At 41.3% G+C, this 18347-nt stretch overlaps 1 protein-coding gene across 11 annotated transcripts in view; it reads left to right on the forward strand.

Moving 5' to 3' along the window:
* LOC109102267 (flavin-containing monooxygenase 5-like) overlaps nt 1-18347 on the forward strand; it is a 71031-nt gene that overhangs the window by 45481 nt on the left and 7203 nt on the right. For 2 of the 11 annotated variants that reach the window (XM_042777519.1, XM_042777518.1), the window contains exons 2-3: nt 17101-17287; nt 17536-17701. The exons of 2 other annotated variants lie outside the window; for them this stretch is intronic. In XM_042777519.1, coding sequence (XP_042633453.1) covers nt 17546-17701 — 156 coding nt within the window. In that variant the 5' untranslated portion in view covers nt 17101-17287; nt 17536-17545. Of the gene's footprint in view, nt 1-7644; nt 7697-7800; nt 8319-17100; nt 17288-17310; nt 17702-18347 lie in introns of those variants that run through there. 7 more of the 11 variants (XM_042777520.1, XM_042777525.1, XM_042777522.1 and 4 more) reach the window with 6 other exon arrangements.

Raw genomic sequence — 18347 nt, forward strand, 5'->3', positions numbered from 1 at the left:
ATCGACTGCACAGCCCCTGACTTTTTAAACAGCACTCTCGAGTGGAATAAAAAAAAAAAAAAGGTTTAGTCCACACATTACCACTCTTTCTTTAATAAAACTGACCCTACATACATGGCACCATAACCGATGTCAGGACTAACTGTGCGTTCACACCGCCACCGTCGAGAGCATCAAAGTGGAGGAAGTCATTCATTTTCTTATCAAACGTCTTTTTATTAAAGCAGATCATTTGACATACAATTCACTTGTACATTCTTAGAGCTTTTTTATAACCAATTCAAAAAAATAGATAAAATAAAATACAAAAGGTAACTTAAAGTGGTGCAACATTAAAAAGGCAAAACAAGAACACACACACAGGAAGTCATTCATTTTCAATGTGTGCGTGACTTGGACGTTGAGAGCGTCGAGGAGAGTTGAAATCAGGGCTACTTTATGGTAATGAGCTATGACGTGGTTGGGCGGCAACCAATTGGAACACTGAAATCATCGCTTTGGGAACACCTTCGGTGAGACTAATGTCTTAAGCCTTTATACCATCACGCCAATTCATTGGCCAAATAGCGCTTAGCACCGCCCCAACACACACTTAGGTGAGCTATATCAGCGTGCTGCACACTATTTCATCAGATTTCATTTCCTTTAGGAAGCGAATCATCTGTTGCCCGTAGGAAAGCGTTTTTCGTAGTGTTCTCAACTATTTCCTTATAAGAGCAGTTTACTCCTCTTCAGCGGACACGATGAGTTACATAAGATGCGTCGAGCCATGTGACAGGTTCATCGCAGGAGGAGACACTCATAACAGGTGCGTGCAATGTTTGGGCCTAGACCACGCTCAAGCAGTGCTTAGCGGCCTTTCTGATTGTCAGCACTGTGATAGCCTGCGGCTAAAAGTATTACGCTCGAGGCTCGCGGCCTTCTCTTAGAAGATAGGCCCCGCATCTAACCCCCGCTGTCCCGTTTCTGCGGATGGACTTTGCCCCAGGGCTGGTTAAAGTCTTTTTGCGACCTAGGCCTGATTATGTTCCGAAGGTTGCTTCGAATCCATTTCGGTTCCAGCAGGTGGTCTTAGAGGCCTTCTCCCCTGCTAATGAGGGGTCGGATAGCCTGAGTCTCTGCCCAGTAAGGGCTCTTAGGGTCTATGTCGACCGTACAGCTCAGTGGCGTGGGTCCGACCAGTTGTTTGTATGTTTTGGTGGTAAGAGCAGAGATTCTGTAGTCACCAAACAGCGCAAGTCACATTGGATAGTGGAGGCTATCTCCCTGGCCTATGAGGCGCGTGGCTTGACTTCGCCTCTAGGGGTGCGTGCTCATTCTACAAGAGCAGTGGCTTCTTCTCAGGCCTTCTTCAAAGGGTCCTCGTTGGAAGATGCTTGTGCTGTGGCAGGATGGTCCTCTCCTAGCACCTTCATCAAGTTCTACAGTTTGTACATGAGGTCGGCTCCTGGCTCCCGGGTCTTATCCACTTGAGTAGACGCTTTCCTTGGTCTTCCAGCTATCTAAGGTACGTCAGGCGTTATGGTATAGTGTTCCCAAATTGATGAAGTCATCACAGCATCGAAGTGAACCTATGAGAGGGAACATCTCAGTTACGTATGTAACCTTGGTTCCCTGAATAGAGAACGAGATGCTTCGATGTGGGCCGCTCCATACCTTTGATAGTGCTGTCATACCGCTTCCTTCGTAAACAAGTGGAAATCTGATGAAATAGCGTGCAGCACGCTGATATAGCTCACCTACGTGCGCGTTGGGGCTGTGCTAAGCGCTATTCGGCAAATGAATTGGCATGATGGTATAAGGGCTTCAGACATTCGTCACACCGAAGGTGTTCCCAAAGCGATGATGTCATCGCAGCATCTCATTCCCTATTCAGGGAACCAATTCCACATACTTAAACAATAAATTACGACCACATTAGTTCCCAAGCAAAATGGAGGAGAGATTGATTATTGCTGTGGCAGGTTTCCCAATAATCTATGACGTGTTCCTGTTTGCGTACAGGGACATAAATAAAAAAAAATGATGCCTGGACCAAGGTGTCTGAGATTGTTGGTGTTCCTGGTGAGTTGATAATGTGCATTAATGTTATATATTTTCTGAAAAAAAAAGCAGGAATTCCATGCTAACTTTAGCGCCAGAGCTTGCAAAAGAGTGTTACTTGCTGCAGAATGTTTCTGACATATCAACACACATAGGATTAAACGAAAAACAGGTGTTTGTAGGGAGCTGCTGCATTTTTTTTTTACATCTGATGGAGACCAGATGTGCTTGTCACATATTTTAAAATAAAAGCAGTCAATTCTGTCTATTTTTTATTTATTTATTTTTTCTACAAGGAAAAAACAAACAAACAAACCAACAACTGGTCTCCCCTGTGGTATTGTCAACAAATTGCTTAGCTGGAAAAAATTATGATAAATGTCATTAGGCTTAAATATATATACAGTCATACAGACATAGCATGTAAACAAATTATTCTGAATTGTGGGTAATGAGGTGTTTATATTGAATATGTGTTTACTATTGTCTTTTCACTAGCGGATGATTGTAGAAGTCTCTTAGAGACACCTACAGAAGAGAGAAGGAAGGAGTCAGAGAGGAAGAGGAGTGGAGCAGGGGCGAGCAGTGTCCGGCCATGGCGCTACAGTGGGGTTATGGGCTTCCTCAACCCCTTCCTAGAAGATAGAATAACTACCAGTAATATGGTAGGGGGGTTGGGGAAGCCCTGACCCCAGAGGAGAGAGAAGATGCCATGGCCGGGTACAGTCTGTCAGCACAGGCAACATACACACACAGTCAGCAGTGTGAGGCGAACCAGCTGTGTGAGAGCCCGAGCCAGTTTAGTGTTCAGGTTCAGGCAGGACCATCAAGCCCAAGCCAGTCCAGCGTTCAGGGACAGACAGGGCACTCACACAGGAGAAAGAGAGCACACAGCAGCACACAGTTTGAGGAGAGGTTGTTAACAGCTTTGGAGGCTGTGAGTAGGAGAGCTAGCACTCCTCAGGAGGACAGTGACAGTTTGTTTTTTAAAAGCCTCCTGGAGGACTTCAGGACCCTGTCATTGAGGACCAGACAGGATTTAAAGTTCCAAATTCATAAGCTAGTATATGATGCAAAATGTCTGGAGGCTGGACTCACTGAACACTGAGGAGAGAGTAACGGGGGCAGCTGACAAGTCTGTGAGGGGTGTTGGTAAGCTTATTTCCCTCGCAGTCTTGTCAACTGCACCTTGTGCTTTCTCCCTCATACACAGTAAGCCTTCTATGAAAGTATTTGTTCCATCAGTGTTCAAAAATATTCAGTATAAAAATATTTGCTCCAACAGTGTTCAGAAATGTTCAGTATAAAAGTATTTGCTCTAACAATGTTCTAAACTGTTCTGCATAAAAGTATTTGCTCAAAAAAAAAAATGCAAAAATTTGAATGAACACTGCTGAATTTTTTTTTTTTTTTTTTAAGAATATTTAATTTTTTTAAGTTAATGTCCTGCCAATAAAATATTGTCAGCATTTCTGGTCACTTAATATACTACAAATTCTTCTTGAGTAGTTATTAAGAACATCTAAGTGTACTCAACTGTCCTAATATGAGACACCATGAATATGAACTAAAATGTGCTTTTTACGTACTATCTCTGAATTAAAAAATATATTTAATTACCACGTTGTATGAAAGAGTTTCAAGTGGTACCTAAATACATTTTCTAAATACATTTTTAGCACATTTAAGTTCATATTCATGGTGTCTCACAAATAGCATAGTTAAGTACTGTACACTTGGATGTTCTTAAGAACTACTAAAGATGAATTTGTAGTATATTAAGTATAAAATTAGTGCGTGAAAATAGAGCATTTTAAGCACATTATGGAAGTGTACTTTTTTTTCACCAGGAGGGAGTGGGTGTTGCCACACTTGATATTATATTTATGGAAATCATGCTTTTTTTTGACTAATTTGTGGCTCTTAAAACAGCCATTAAAAGCAATGGCTTATGCCACAGGTTGCCAGGGGACAGCTCCCTCTGTGGAGAAATAGGTCATAAATTTCTCCCGGACAAGGATAGCCTCCCGTGTGGGGTTGTTGCTGCCCACTCGGGTGACCTCCTGTAGGCCAGCGGAGTGGAAAGGCTTTATCAGTCACAAACATGTGTGGCTGTGGTCCCAAATGCTCTGCACTTGGCAGTAGAGCATCCTGCGGCAGGCCAAGGGTCCCATCTCGGAGTGCCTGGCTGAAAGTGGAGTTAGCCAGCACACCGCCATCGCTTGTCCTCCCGTAGCTGCCCACATCCATTACCTGGAAGCAGTATTGGGCATCTACCACTGCCAGGAACACAACTGAGTAAGTCCCCTTGTAGTTGAAGAACAGGGACCCTGAGTTGTCAGGGGCCCTGATCACAACTTGTTTTCCATCGATGGACCCAAGGCAGTCGGGGACGTTCCACCGATGGAGGAAGTCAGTGGCGATGCTTTGGCAGTCCTCAGTGGTGGGGACTGGCATGACCTCCTGCACCAAGGCATCCCATATTGCCCTGGCGACCTCTCCAACAATCCCTGCCACGTTGCTCACTCCCACACGATAGCTGAAAGCTATGGTGCGTTAGGAGTCTCCAGTGGCCAAGAATCTGCAAAAACAACAACTAATTACTTAGGCAAAATGAACAAACAAAAAATCTGTGGTGAACAGAAGAACATTTACTGAAGTAATGTAGCCTACTTGCGTACAAATCTGAGGTACTTGTACTTTCCTTGAGTATTTTTTTCATGCCCTTTTTTCTATTCTACTTCTACTCAACTGCATTTTCAGAGGGAAATATTGTACTTTTTACTTAACTTTTTACTTTACTTACTTTTTTTCCAACACAACAAACTTCCTTAACCAACTCCAACAGTAAAATCCTGCTTTTACAAGAATTAATTAGTAATAATAATCCAATGATATAATGTATAATAGTATCATAGTTCCAGTTCACTTTTAAACCTTTAAATTAATTTTCCTGATTATACTTACATTAAAGGGTACATAACATACACAGTTTCACCTAAGCTCATGTTAATCTTGAGTACCTATAGAGTAGTACTGCATCCTTCATATCTCCAAAAAGTCTTTAGTTTTATCATATTTATAAAAGAAAAATACAGCTCCTGGAGGCGTGCCGTCACTGAAATGACGAGAACACACAAACGCACTTGCTACACTCCCCCTGGAGGACTGGAAAAAACAAACTGCATCCACTGTTCATGTAACGCTGGGTTCTTGGGAATCTGAACACGGTAAACTTTCCCTCACATCCAAAAACTCACTTATTTGGAGACATTCTCAAACAAATCCTATGCAGCGCTGCCGATGATTTCCCGATGAAGCGCGTTGATGAGCGCGGTCTCGCTCTCCTCTGGTTGATGTGTGCGTGAGCGCGCTTTTCCGAGAGAAATGCTCATTTAAGGAGTTCCACCATCGTCTACGTCATTAAATCCACGATCAAAAAAAAAAAAAAAACAGCCGAAACTTGTACCAACCTGGAAGTAAGATTTTCGGCACAAAAATTCTCCGTCATTCCTCCAAATGATTTTTTAAAACTTTGGCCATGTTTAGCATGAGAATCCACCTCTTTAACACTGTGAACAACTCTGAATACATTAAACACCATTGTAGCCCCCTTTAAGTAATGTTTATACCTGATTATACTTACTTATACTTAAGTAACATTTTCAAAGCAGGACTTTTATCAGAGTATTTTTACAGTGTGGCTCAATAGCACGCCGATAATTGGTGTCCTGCCTGGCAATTAGCGGCCCCACTTTTGACAGCAGGTTGTCAAACTGGTCTCTATCCAGCCTGAAACAATTACTGTTTGAATTGCTATGCAGTGCAGACGGGGAGGTTGCTTAGAGAAGGAAAGACTAGAAGTAAGCTTTGTACGTTACCTAATTTAAAATATGTATTTTATAACATCATATTGATTTATAGCGACATTAATATGTTGTGCGCTCCTACACTTTCCTCAGAGAGATATTTTCTTTCACTCGCGAAGCAGAGCACAAGGGGAAGTTGTTTTTAACAAGGAAAACATCTAAAGTAAGTGTTTTACTTGATTTACTATATGTAATTTATAAAATAATTTTATTTAATAATGATATTTGTATGCTGTGCGTGCTTAAACGACCCGAAACATTTCTCACAGATTAAATTTGAATTGATGTCAAATCAAACCACTGTAAACTGCCCAAATCTAAAATAGAAATAACAGTAATTGTTTCTTGCATGTCTCATGACCAAATTTTGTGATTATATTAAGCATTAATCTAATGAGTTTTCATAATGTTGTTGTGTCACTATAATGGATTTGATGTATTTCAAATTCATATGTTTTTTATATAAATTATATATATATATATATATATATATATAATATATATATATATATATATATATATATATATATATATATATATATATATATATATTAGGGCTGTGCAAAAAATCGAATACGATTTTCATGCACATCTCATCAGTAAAGTCGCTCCTGTAATTAGTGGTATATCTCCAACATGTGCGTTAAGATTAGGGTTGCCAGGTTTTCACAAAAAATCCTGCCCAGTTGTTTCTCAAAACTAGTCCTAATCGCGTTTCCAGGAGGTTCCCTGATAAAAATTGCATCCCGGGATTAAAATAGACGTTTTTTGGCAGGGTTGCCTTGGTAAAATTAGAATTTTATGGGCTAAATATCACGTTATTGGTATTGGGGTCGCTTCAATCTGCGGACATGAAAAACAACCGCAGACTTGGCAACACTGGTTCAGGTGGAGCGGCATTTACTACACAGAGCCGTAGTCCCCCGACAAGCTACACAAAATCGCTTTCAAAATCGACAAAGAATCGCCTGCGATTTTAAAATCAATTTTGTGTAGATTGTCAGTGAATTACGGCTCTGTATAGTAAACGCCAACCAGTGTTGCCAAGTCTGTGGTTGTTTTTCATGTTCGTGGGTTGAATCGACCCCAATACCAATAACATGATATTTTACACCTAAAATGTGAATATTACCAAGGGAACCCTGCCAAAAACGTGTATTTTTATTGCCCGGAACGAAACGCGATTGGACTAGGTTTGAGAAGCAATTGGGCAGGTTTTGTTTTGAAAACCTGGCAATCCTGATCTGAACGCACGTGCTAGATAAATAAAACTAATAACAGGAGCGCCTTTACTGAGGAGATACGCATGAAAATCGCATTCGATTTTTTGCACAGCCCTAATATATATATAATATGTGTGTATGTATGTATGTATGTATGTATGTATGTGTATGTTTCATATTTTATATATTCATTTGTATATATTTGAAAATAACTTTTCAATATTTCTTTTAGATTTTTTTTGGTATGCTTGAACTGTCATTTATTTATGTGCTGTCCCATTTATGTGCATTCATTTTGATAGGCGGAGCCCTGCCTCAGCGCAATGAGATCAGCATTGAATTCAGGAATTGCAATCTATTTTCCAGTAAAACTGACTCTCTTTTTACTATCTCATATATATATATATACAGTTGAGAATGATTTTCCTTAAAGGGATAGTTCACCCAAAAATGAAAATAATCATTTACCCACCCTTGAATTTGTCTTATGTCGTATGTTTCTTTGTCAGACCACAAAAGAAGATTAAAATAAAATGTCCCGAATGTGCTTGTCCATATAATGTAAGTCTATGGCGATTAATGATGATATCCTTTTTATATTTGTTTAGGCGAAATAAGCCTTAAAACAAATTGTTCACCTGAATTTTTATTTACTTATACTCATGCCGTTCCACAGACACCATGTAAGACATGTATGTCATACAGGTTTAGAACCACGTGAGGTTAAAAAAAAAAATATGATATGACAGAATTTTTGGGTAAATGTTTTGAGTAAACTATTATTGTATTGTAATGATACTTGTCTCTGATATTTTACCGGTTAATAATAGTTTTGATAAATGGATGTGAAATGATCCTGTTTTTTTCCCCCCAATTTTACAGAAGCACTTTTGTGATGCTGCAGGTGGGAGTGTATTTCTTGCTTGGCTGAAAACTGCAGAGAATCACGTCTTGTCGTGCTGAAAAAAAGAAAGATACTACTTTCTCCAAGGAGGTCCAAACGCCATTGACACAGAATTTGTTCAGTGATCAGTAACAAACATTCAGCCAGAGCCGTCCTTGGGGGGGTGCAACTGGTGCGGTCGCATCGGGCCCTGCGCTTGAACGCGATCGCGAACGGACTGAGGGGGGCCCGCTCCCTACCCCGTATCACCTAATGACAGCCCTGCATTCAACGTTGATGGTAATGAACGAGATGCTGTGGTTTAAGCAGATAAATGTAAGCACTATAAACCTAATGAAATTCAGAATACATATGGACCAAATAAGAATACATATTTTGTGCTTTTGCACTGATTTGCTTTGCTTGTATTGAAAACACTGAATGTGAAGACATTTTGGTGCAGGGAAAAAGATTTACAATGTTTCAATTAAAATAAATAAATGTAAACATGCATTGTTTTGTGGATTAATCAGGAGTGTTAATTTTTATTTTTATTTTTTATTTTTTACTGAAAGTGTTAGTTTAACTTCAAAATGGAGGGAGCATATACATTTCAGGAGTGTTAATTTTGACTCTAATTGAGTTCATTGTACAGCTTTTTTTGCTGTGTATGTAAAAAAAAAAGTGGAGTGTTCCTTTAAGATGCATTGGAGACTAGCAGAGCTGTTTTATTCAATTGTTTGATATATTAAAATTTCAATAAATGTTTAAATAAATTCATAGTCACTTGGTTTTTGAAAAATATTTATAGGTTTATGTTTTAAATGTAATCTGCATTACCATTTTAAAATTAATATTTCTTTCTAACACACTGGGAGTTTGGGATTAATCACCATAAAGTGTTAAATGTGTACACTTGGGAGTAATAATAAACACCTTGAGCGATTAAAATGAAACACTAACACAGTGTTTGGATAATAAACACTTTTGTCAGTGTTGTTTTAACACTAACAAAGATGGACCTGTATGTTCACCCGAAAAGTGATAATTTTAACACCCATGGTGACAAATCTGGTGGAATGAAAAGGCCCTCATTACTGTCTACCGAAGAGGATTAAACCCCACGCTTCGTCTCCAGCTCGCCATTTATGATGACAGTCTGGGTTTAGAAAAATGTATGCAACGAGCTCTCCGAATCCATCTAAGGTCGCAATCCTGTTACCGAGAAGTTCCTGCTCCAGTCCCCGTTCCCCACCAGAAGATATCCAAAGAATCCCCAGAAACCAAATCAGAGAAAATGCAGGTAGAAACCCATAAACTGTCCCAAGCAGAGCGCAACCGTCGACGAGAACTGAACCTATACCTCTACTGTGGAAACGAGGTACATTTCTTACGAACCTGCCCGTCTCGTCCTCCCCGATTAATGGTGAGTTCAGTCCATCATCACCCATCTGTTTCAACTCCATTAACCGTAAGAGTAACTCTGAAGTCTCGAGATTTCGATGTTGCAGCCACGGCCATCGTGGATTCGGGTTCAGCAGGCAACTTTATATCAGGAAGCCTCGTCAGAACACTCGGGCTCCAAAAGACCCGTACCTCCAAGCCATACTCCATCCATGCAGTGACTGGTGAAACCATCAACAAGGGGTATGTAACCTTTCAAATAACACCAATCACCCTCTGTGTTGAAAGTATTCATAAAGAGTTGTTTACCCCGTTCGTTCTTGAAAATAGCCAAGCCGAGGTAATTCTGGGCCGTCCCTGGCTCATTCAGCACCAACCCACGATAAACTGGGAAACTGGGAAATTTTTGAACTGGGGCTGCAACTGCATCACCACTAGCCTCACACCCTCCATCCAACCTGAACCTGTGTCCGTAAATTCCACATCCATTGAAAGCCCCAAGGAAAAGCTGTCCGTTAACATTCCTCCATGTTATTCCTCCTATGCAGGCGTGTTCATTCCTATGGCAGCCTCCAAGTTACCGCCACACCGACCTTGGGATTGTGCCATTAACTTGGTCCCAGGTGAAACCATTCCAAAGGGTCGGATTTATTCATTTTCCATCCCAGAACAAACAGCCATGGAAGAATACATCAAAGAGGCTCTGAAACAAGGGTACATCCGACCTTCCACCTCCCCAGCTGCCGCCAGTTTTTTCTTTGTTCCAAAGAAGGATGGGGGTTTACGACCCTGCATAGACTATAGAGCCCTAAATAAAATCACGGTAAAATTTAGCTACCCGCTCCCGCTAGTTCCATCCTCCCTTGAACAACTCCGTAATGCCTGCAGGTTCACCAAACTGGACCTCAGGAGTGCATACAATCTCATCAGAATTAGGGAAGACGGCGTTCATCACCCCCGCAGGTCATTATGAATATCTGGTAAAGCCGTACGGCCTAGTAAACTCTCCCGCTGTATTCCAGAGCTTCATGGATGAAATCCTCCGAGAGTTCCTGAACCGCTTCGTTCTTGTATACATTGATGACATCCTCATCTTCTCCAATAACCAAACGGAACATCAACATCATGTGTCGCAAGTGCTCCAACGGCTCCGCAAATTCTCCTTGTTCCTGAAGGCGGAAAAGTGCGTGTTTCACCAGACTTCCATCGAGTTCTTAGGTTACCACCTCAGTGCGGAAGGAGTCAGAATGGATGACCGTAAGACCCAAGCCATTACCTCCTGGCCCACTCCCAAATCAATCAAAGACTTACAGCGATTCCTGGGTTTTGCAAACTTTTACCGTTGATTCATAAACAAGTACAGCATGATAACAGCCCTGTTAACGTCACTCCTGAAAAGCAAACCGAAAACCCTCCACTGGAACCCCGAAGCTGAACATGCTTTCCAAACGCTCAAAACCGCCTTTATCACTGCTCCGCTGCTCCAGCATCCAGATCCTGAGAAAAAAATTCATTGTAGAAGTGGACGCTTCAACGACAGGCGTTGGGGCTATCCTGTCACAGTACCCTGAAAATTCATCCAAACCCATGCCGTGTGCCTTCTTTTCCTGAAAGTTATCACCCGCGGAAAGAAACTACGACATTGGCAACCGGGAACTCTTAGCTGTGAAACTCACCTTGGAAGAATGGAGACACTGGTTGGAAGGGGCTAGACATCCATTTCTCGTCCTTACTGACCATAAGAACCTCCAGTACTTGAAAGAAGCCAAGAGACTTAACCCTCGCCAAGCACAATGGGCTCTGTTTTTCACCCGGTTTCATTTCCAGATAGCCTACCGTCCTGGATCAAAGAATATGAGAGCAGACACTCTGTCCCGCCTCCACGCTCCCGAGGAAACTTTAGAAAATCCCGAGCCCATTTTACCCGCCAAGATATTTGTCAATCCCATCCAATGGGACCTCGACGAACAGATTCATGAGCTATCACAAGACTTACCTGTTCCTCCAGAATGTCCCGCAAATAAGATCTACGTACCTGAAGATCTCCGCACTTCTCTCATCTCCTCCTCTCACTCCTCCATTGGGACAGGTCACCCCAGCATCAACAAGACATGCTCCACACTTCAACAAAAATACTGGTGGCCAGGAATGCTGAACGATATCAAGACGTTTATTCAGGGATGCACACTCTGCGTCATAAGCAAGGTACCACACCAATTACCCTCCGGAAAACTAGTCCCGTTACCCATCCCTCACCGCCCCTGGTCCCACATCGGAATAGACTTTGTCACTGACCTTCCAGTTTCAGACGGAAACACATGTATCCTCGTTGCCATCGACCGATTCTCCAAAGCATGTAAACTGATCCCTCTGAAAGCCCTGCCTACCGCCTTTGACACAGCTAAGTTACTCTTTGAACATGTATTTCGAAATTTTGGCATCCCTGAAGACATTGTGTCCGATAGAGGGCCCCAGTTTATCTCTTGGGTATGGCGAGCATTCTTCTCCCTCCTTAATGTCACAATTAGCTTAACTTCCGGTTACCACCCACAAACAAACGGACAGACGGAGTGAAAAATTCAGGACGTCAGCCGGTTCCTCAGAACTTTCTGCCACTCCAACCAAAATCTCTGGAGCCGCTACTTAGTCTGGGCAGAATACGCCCAAAATTCCCTCTGACAAGCATCCACAAACATGACTCCGTTCCAGTGTATCCTAGGCTATCAGCCCCCACTGTTCCCCTGGTCCAGTGAGCCCTCCGAAGTCCCCGCTGTAAACACCTAGATGCAAGACAGTGAAAGAGTTTGGAATCAGGCACACCACCACCTTCAACAGGCAATAAACCGTCACCGACTATCTGCTGATGCTCACCGTCGCCAAACTCCCACTTACCAACCTGGACAATTGGTATGGCTCTCCACCCGGGATATTCGATTGAAGCAACCCTGCCGTAAGCTAAGTCCAAAGTACATCGGTCCCTTCACAATAGAAGAACAAATCAATCCAGTCACTTACCGCCTTCGCTTACCTGCCCAGTACCGGATACACCCCACCTTTCATGTCTCCCTATTAAAACCCCATTACTCACCTGCTTCTGTTTCCTCTCCAGACACGGTCCCTGATGAAAACCCCCCAGTACCACCCGTAGAAGCCGAGCCCATCTACACAGTAAAGGAAATACTGGACTCCCGACGTCGTGGTGGTTGACTCGAGTATCTGATAGACTGGGAGGGTTATGGTCCGGAAGAAAGGTGTTGGGTACCTCGTCATGACATCCTTGATCCTAATATGCTCACCGAATTCCATACTCAGTATCCAGGGAAACCAGCTCCACGACCCCGCGGCAGACCCCCACGACGTCGGAGGACTAGAGGGGGGGGTAATGTCAGGGACCAGTCAAGCCCGGTCCCATCCATCTCACAACGATCACGTTCACCTGAATACTAATTACCCGCACCTGTTCACCATCAGCAACCTCATCACAGGAACAGTATAAAACACTCACCACAGCCCCAGTTCAGCGTCAAGCCTCCAACAGGAACGGACCATCGAATGCTGTCTTGTGATTAACCGATGCACCGCAGATTCTATGACGTAAAGTATACTTACCTTTGAACACTAACCTCTGTGTCATTATTCTACTGTCTCCAGAATTCCTGAGCACTACCCTGTGGCCTGAAATCCAGCGATTTCCCCGAATCTTCTGTTGTCTCCGAGCCTGCTTGATAGCCTCCGTTTCTGAGAGTGATCTGTGGAAGAGACAAGTATTAACGATCTGTAACTGAGTGGCATTGACATCTGCAAAAGACTTACTCACCTGCTTACACCCCGCACTGAGTGATTTGCACCGAACTTGCACCTGAAAACATTGCCTACTTACCTTGCCTTTACAATTTTGTAAATAAAGTACTGTGCTTGGATTCACTTACTTCTGGCTCTTATCTATGTCCTGACAGCATACATGCAACATGAGCAGTTTTTAATCTAAATTAGATTGTATAATTCCGAAATTTGAAGCAAAAACAGAATGATTTGACTTCAGTTTTGTGAAACTATACATAATATCTGCATGAAACAGCAAACGAGCTGAACGAGACGCAGATTCACTCTGACAGAAGTGGCGCTTAAAGCATTTCCTTGGTTTCTGCTGTAAACAAAAGTGCTGCACTTCTTTTTTATTTTTTTTTATTATTATAATTTTTTTTTTTTTTTACAGCGCTGCACATATGAACTTTAATATGCATTATACAGAGGCACGATAAAAAGAAAAAATACCATCTAAACTCTTCTAACAACAGTAAATTCCCCTCAGACATGCATTCATATAAACTCCTACCCATAAAAGAATCGCTATTTGTTTAGCATCTCAACCGATTTGAATCATCACATATTTGAATCGATTTTCAACCAGCTCACGGTTAATCGTTAGAGTAAACCAAGAAGGGCATTGTCTTATGAAGAAAAAGCTTGCCCTTTTTGTTTCTCCTGAGTACTCAGGGTTCCCACCACACATAGTTAGTAATCTGTCTACGTATTCAGCAGGCCATGGAACCCTTTACAGATTCTTGGCATATACAGGTGCTGGTCATATAATTAGAATATCATCAAAAAGTTGATTTATTTCACTAATTCCATTCAAGAAGTGAAACTTGTATATTATATTCATTCACCCTCTTCACAATACTCCATAGATTTTCTGTGGGGTTAAGGTCAGGCGAGTTTGCTGGCCAAATAAGAACAGGGATACCATGGTCCTTAAACCAGGTACTGGTAGCTTTGTCACTGTGTGCAGGTGCCAAGTCCTGTTGGAAAATGAAATCTGCATCTCCATAAAGTTGGTCAGCAGCAGGAAGCATAAAGTGCTCTAAAACTTCCTGGTATACAGCTGCATTGACTTTGGACCTCGGAAAACACAGTGGACCAACACCAGCAGATGACATGGCACCCCAAACCATCACTGACTGTGAAAACTTTACATTGGACCTCAAGCAACGTGGATTGTGTGCCTCTCCTCTCTTCCTCCAGACTCTGGGACCCTGATTTCCAAAGGAAATGCAAAATTTACTTTAATCAGAGAACATAACTTTGGACCACTCAGTAGCAGTCCAGTCCTTTTTGAAGCGAGACACTTCTGACGCTGTCTGTTGTTCAAGAGTGGCTTGACACAAGGAATGCGACAGCTGAAACCCATGTCTTGCATACGTCTTTGTGTAGTGGTTCTTGAAGCACTGACTCCAGCTGCAGTCCACTTTTTGTGAATCTCCCCCACATTTTCAAAATGGGTTTTGTTTCACAATCCTCCCCAGGGTGCGGTTATCCCTATTGCTTGTAAACTTTTTTCTACCACATCTTTTCCTTCCCTTTGCCTCTTTATTAATATGCTTGGACACAGAGCTCTGTGAACAGCCAGCCTCTTTTGCAATGACCTTTTGTGTCTTGCCCCCCTTGTGCAAGGTGTCAATGGTCGTCTTTTGGACAACTGTCAAGTCAGCAGTCTTCCCCATGATTGTGTAGCCTACAGAACTAGACTGAGAGACCATTTAAAGGGATAGTTCACCCAAAAATCAAAATTATGTCAGTAATGACTCACCCTCATGTCGTTCCAAACCCGTGAGACCTCCGTTCATCTTCGGAACACAGTATAAGATATTTTAGATTTAGTCCGAGAGCTTTCTGTCCCTCCATTGAGAATGTATGTACGGTATACTGTCCACGTCCAAAAAGGTAACAAAAACATCTTCAAAGTAGTCCATGTGACATCAGAGGGTCCGTTAGAATTTTTTGAAGCATCGAAAATACATTTTGGTCCAAAAATATCAAAAACTACGACTTTATTCAGCATTGACTTCTCTCCCGGGTCTGTTAGGAGCGCGTTCACAACACTGCAGTTTAGTGATATCCGGTTCGCGAACGAATCACTCGATGTAACCGGATCTTCTTGAACCAGTTCACCAAATCGAACTGAATAGTTTGAAATGGTTCGCGTCAACAATAAGCATTAATCCACAAATGACTTAACCTGTTAACTTTTTTAAACATGGCTGACACTCCCTCTGAGTTCAAATAAACCAATATCCCGGAGTAATTCATTTACTCAAACAGTACACTGACTGAACCGAGCCAGATAACGAACGAAACATTGACTCGTTCTCGAGTCAAGAACCATTTCTGTCGGACGCGTCCGGTTCGAGAACCAAGGAGCTGATGATACTGCGCATGCGTGATTCAGACTGACACACAGCGCGTCTGAACCGAACTGGTTCTTTTGGTGATTGATTCTGAACCGATTCTGTGCTAATGTTATGAGTGCGGGTAAACCGAAGGCTTGAATCAAGGGCAATCATCGCCAATGAAGTCATTACGTCGAGCGCAAAAGAACTGGTGAACCGTTTTCTGGCAACCGGTTTATTGAATCAAACTGTCCGAAAGAACCGGTTCGCAGGGGGCAAGGAAGTCGACCGGAAGTTGAAGTCGGCCGCGTGCCGACACAACCTATCATAAACTCGAGAACGAGTCAATGTTTCGTTCGTTATCTGGCTCGGTTCAGTCAGTGTACTGTTTGAGTAAATGAATTACTCCGGGATATTGGTTTATTTGAACTCAGAGGGAGTGTCAGCCATGTTAAAAAAAGTTAACAGGTTAAGTCATTTGTGGATTAATGCTTATTGTTGACGCGAACTGTTTCAAACGATTCAGTTCGATTTGGTGAACTGGTTCAAGAAGATCCGGTTACATCGAGTGATTCGTTCGCGAACCAGATATCACTAAACTGCAGTGTTGTGAACGCGCTCCTAACAGACCCGGGAGAGAAGTCAATGCTGAATAAAGTCGTAGTTTTTGATATTTTTGGACCAAAATGTATTTTCAATGCTTCAAAAAATTCTAACGGACCCTCTGATGTCACATGGACTACTTTGAAGATGTTTTTATTACCCTTTTGACGTGGACAGTATACCGTACATACATTCTCAATGGAGGGACAGAAAGCTCTCGGACTAAATCTAAAATATCTTATACTGTGTTCCGAAGATGAACGGAGGTCTCACGGGTTTGGAACGACATGAGGGTGAGTCATTAATGACATAATTTTGATTTTTGGGTGAACTATCCCTTTAAAGGCCTTTGCAGGTGTTTTGAGTTAATTAGCTGATTAGAGTGTGGCACCAGGTGTCTTCAATATTGAACCTTTTCACAATATTCTAATTTTCTGAGATACTGAATTTGGGATTTTCCTTAGTTGTCAGTTATAATCATCAAAATTAAAAGAAATAAACATTTGAAATATATCAGTCTGTGTGTAATGAATTAATATAATATACAAGTTTCACTTTTTGAATGGAATTAGTGAAATAAATCAACTTTTTGATGATATTCTAATTATATGACCAGCACCTGTATTTCTGTTCTTTGCAGATTAAACCAAATGTTCTCATGTTCTCAAAACTTTAATGCTGCAGTGCCCTCTGCTGGAAATAAGGATTACACTGCCAATTATTAGTAAACAATAGTAAAATAATTTTATGGTTTTCCAATTTGGTTATATTAAAGGACAACCTGTTTCATCTTCTGTTACCACACAGAGACTCTCAGAGAGAAAACTGAGATTTATGATACGATTTATGACAACACTCATAGATAAAGACTTAATCTACGCTGTTTTTTTTTTTATTAATTCCAGTTTGATCCTCCCTAAACTAGTGGCAGCTGAGACCACCCTCTTCTTTGAGACTTCCGATACCCTCAACTGCTTACATAGCAGGCTGTTTTCAAGACAGTTGCCAGGTAAAGCTGCTCTATTAGGAACAGAAAAACGTAGTTTTCCGATTTTTGAACGCTGAGGGCTTGAGACCATCTTCAGTTGAAAGGTAAGATTTATATTTGTGTCACAAGTGTCCAGCTTGCAGCATATGTTCAGACTGGTGTCTGTCCTTGTGTCTGCTGGCATGTGTGTTTTGTTAATGATCAACCAATAAATGCTGCACATCCATGCCAAACATTGTGAATGATTCCTTGAAAACCTTAACCTCAAAGGTGCTTGTCACAACTGAGAAGACACTAGTGTAATAGTATGTTTTTATAACCATGTGCATTTTCACCATTTGTTTTCTTCAAGTGATCGTTCCATGTTTCCTGTGCAGACTCCCATCATGGCTAAGCGTGTGGCTGTGATCGGAGCAGGCAGCTCTGGACTGACCTCCATCAAATGCTGCTTGGATGAAAGGCTAGAGCCTGTGTGTTTTGAGAGCAGTGATGATATTGGGGGACTCTGGAAGTTTAAGGTTGAAAATGAATTCAATTCAGCTTAACAATAAAGGTGAAGTGTGTAAATTCTGTGCCATACATGGTACCAAAATGAATTGAAAAATGACTGATATAATCATATTTGACAAGAATGACTTTTAACACACTGTAATTCTAAGCAGTACAAGATCAGGTGCCAGAAGCCCATGGCTTAATAATTTATACACTACCATTTTAATACAATAATATTCATAACATTTTGGGGTAGATAATGTTTTTGAAAGAAGTCTCTTATTTAATTTATTTAATAAAAAATACAGTAAAAATAGTAATATTGTGAAATGTTATGATAATTTAAAATAACTATAATATACTATTTAATATATTAAAATATAATTTATTCCTGTGAAGGCAATGCTGAATTTTCAGCAGCCATTATTCCAGTCTTCAGTGTCATACTGATATTTTTGTGGAAACCATGGTACATTTTTTCAATTTTCTTTGATGAATAAAACGTTCAAAAACAGCATTTTTTAAAAGATAAATCTTTTGAAAAATTGTAAATTTCTTTACTGTCATAATCTTTATTATTTTATTTAGATCAAAGCCAAATTTTTAAATGGTAGTGTAAATTAAATAATTCATATAATTATTGTTGCGTCATCTTCTTTTTATGGACATTTC

The sequence above is a fragment of the Cyprinus carpio genome, chromosome A20 (assembly GCF_018340385.1).
Source record: "Cyprinus carpio isolate SPL01 chromosome A20, ASM1834038v1, whole genome shotgun sequence".
NCBI classification, from domain to species: domain Eukaryota; kingdom Metazoa; phylum Chordata; class Actinopteri; order Cypriniformes; family Cyprinidae; genus Cyprinus; species Cyprinus carpio.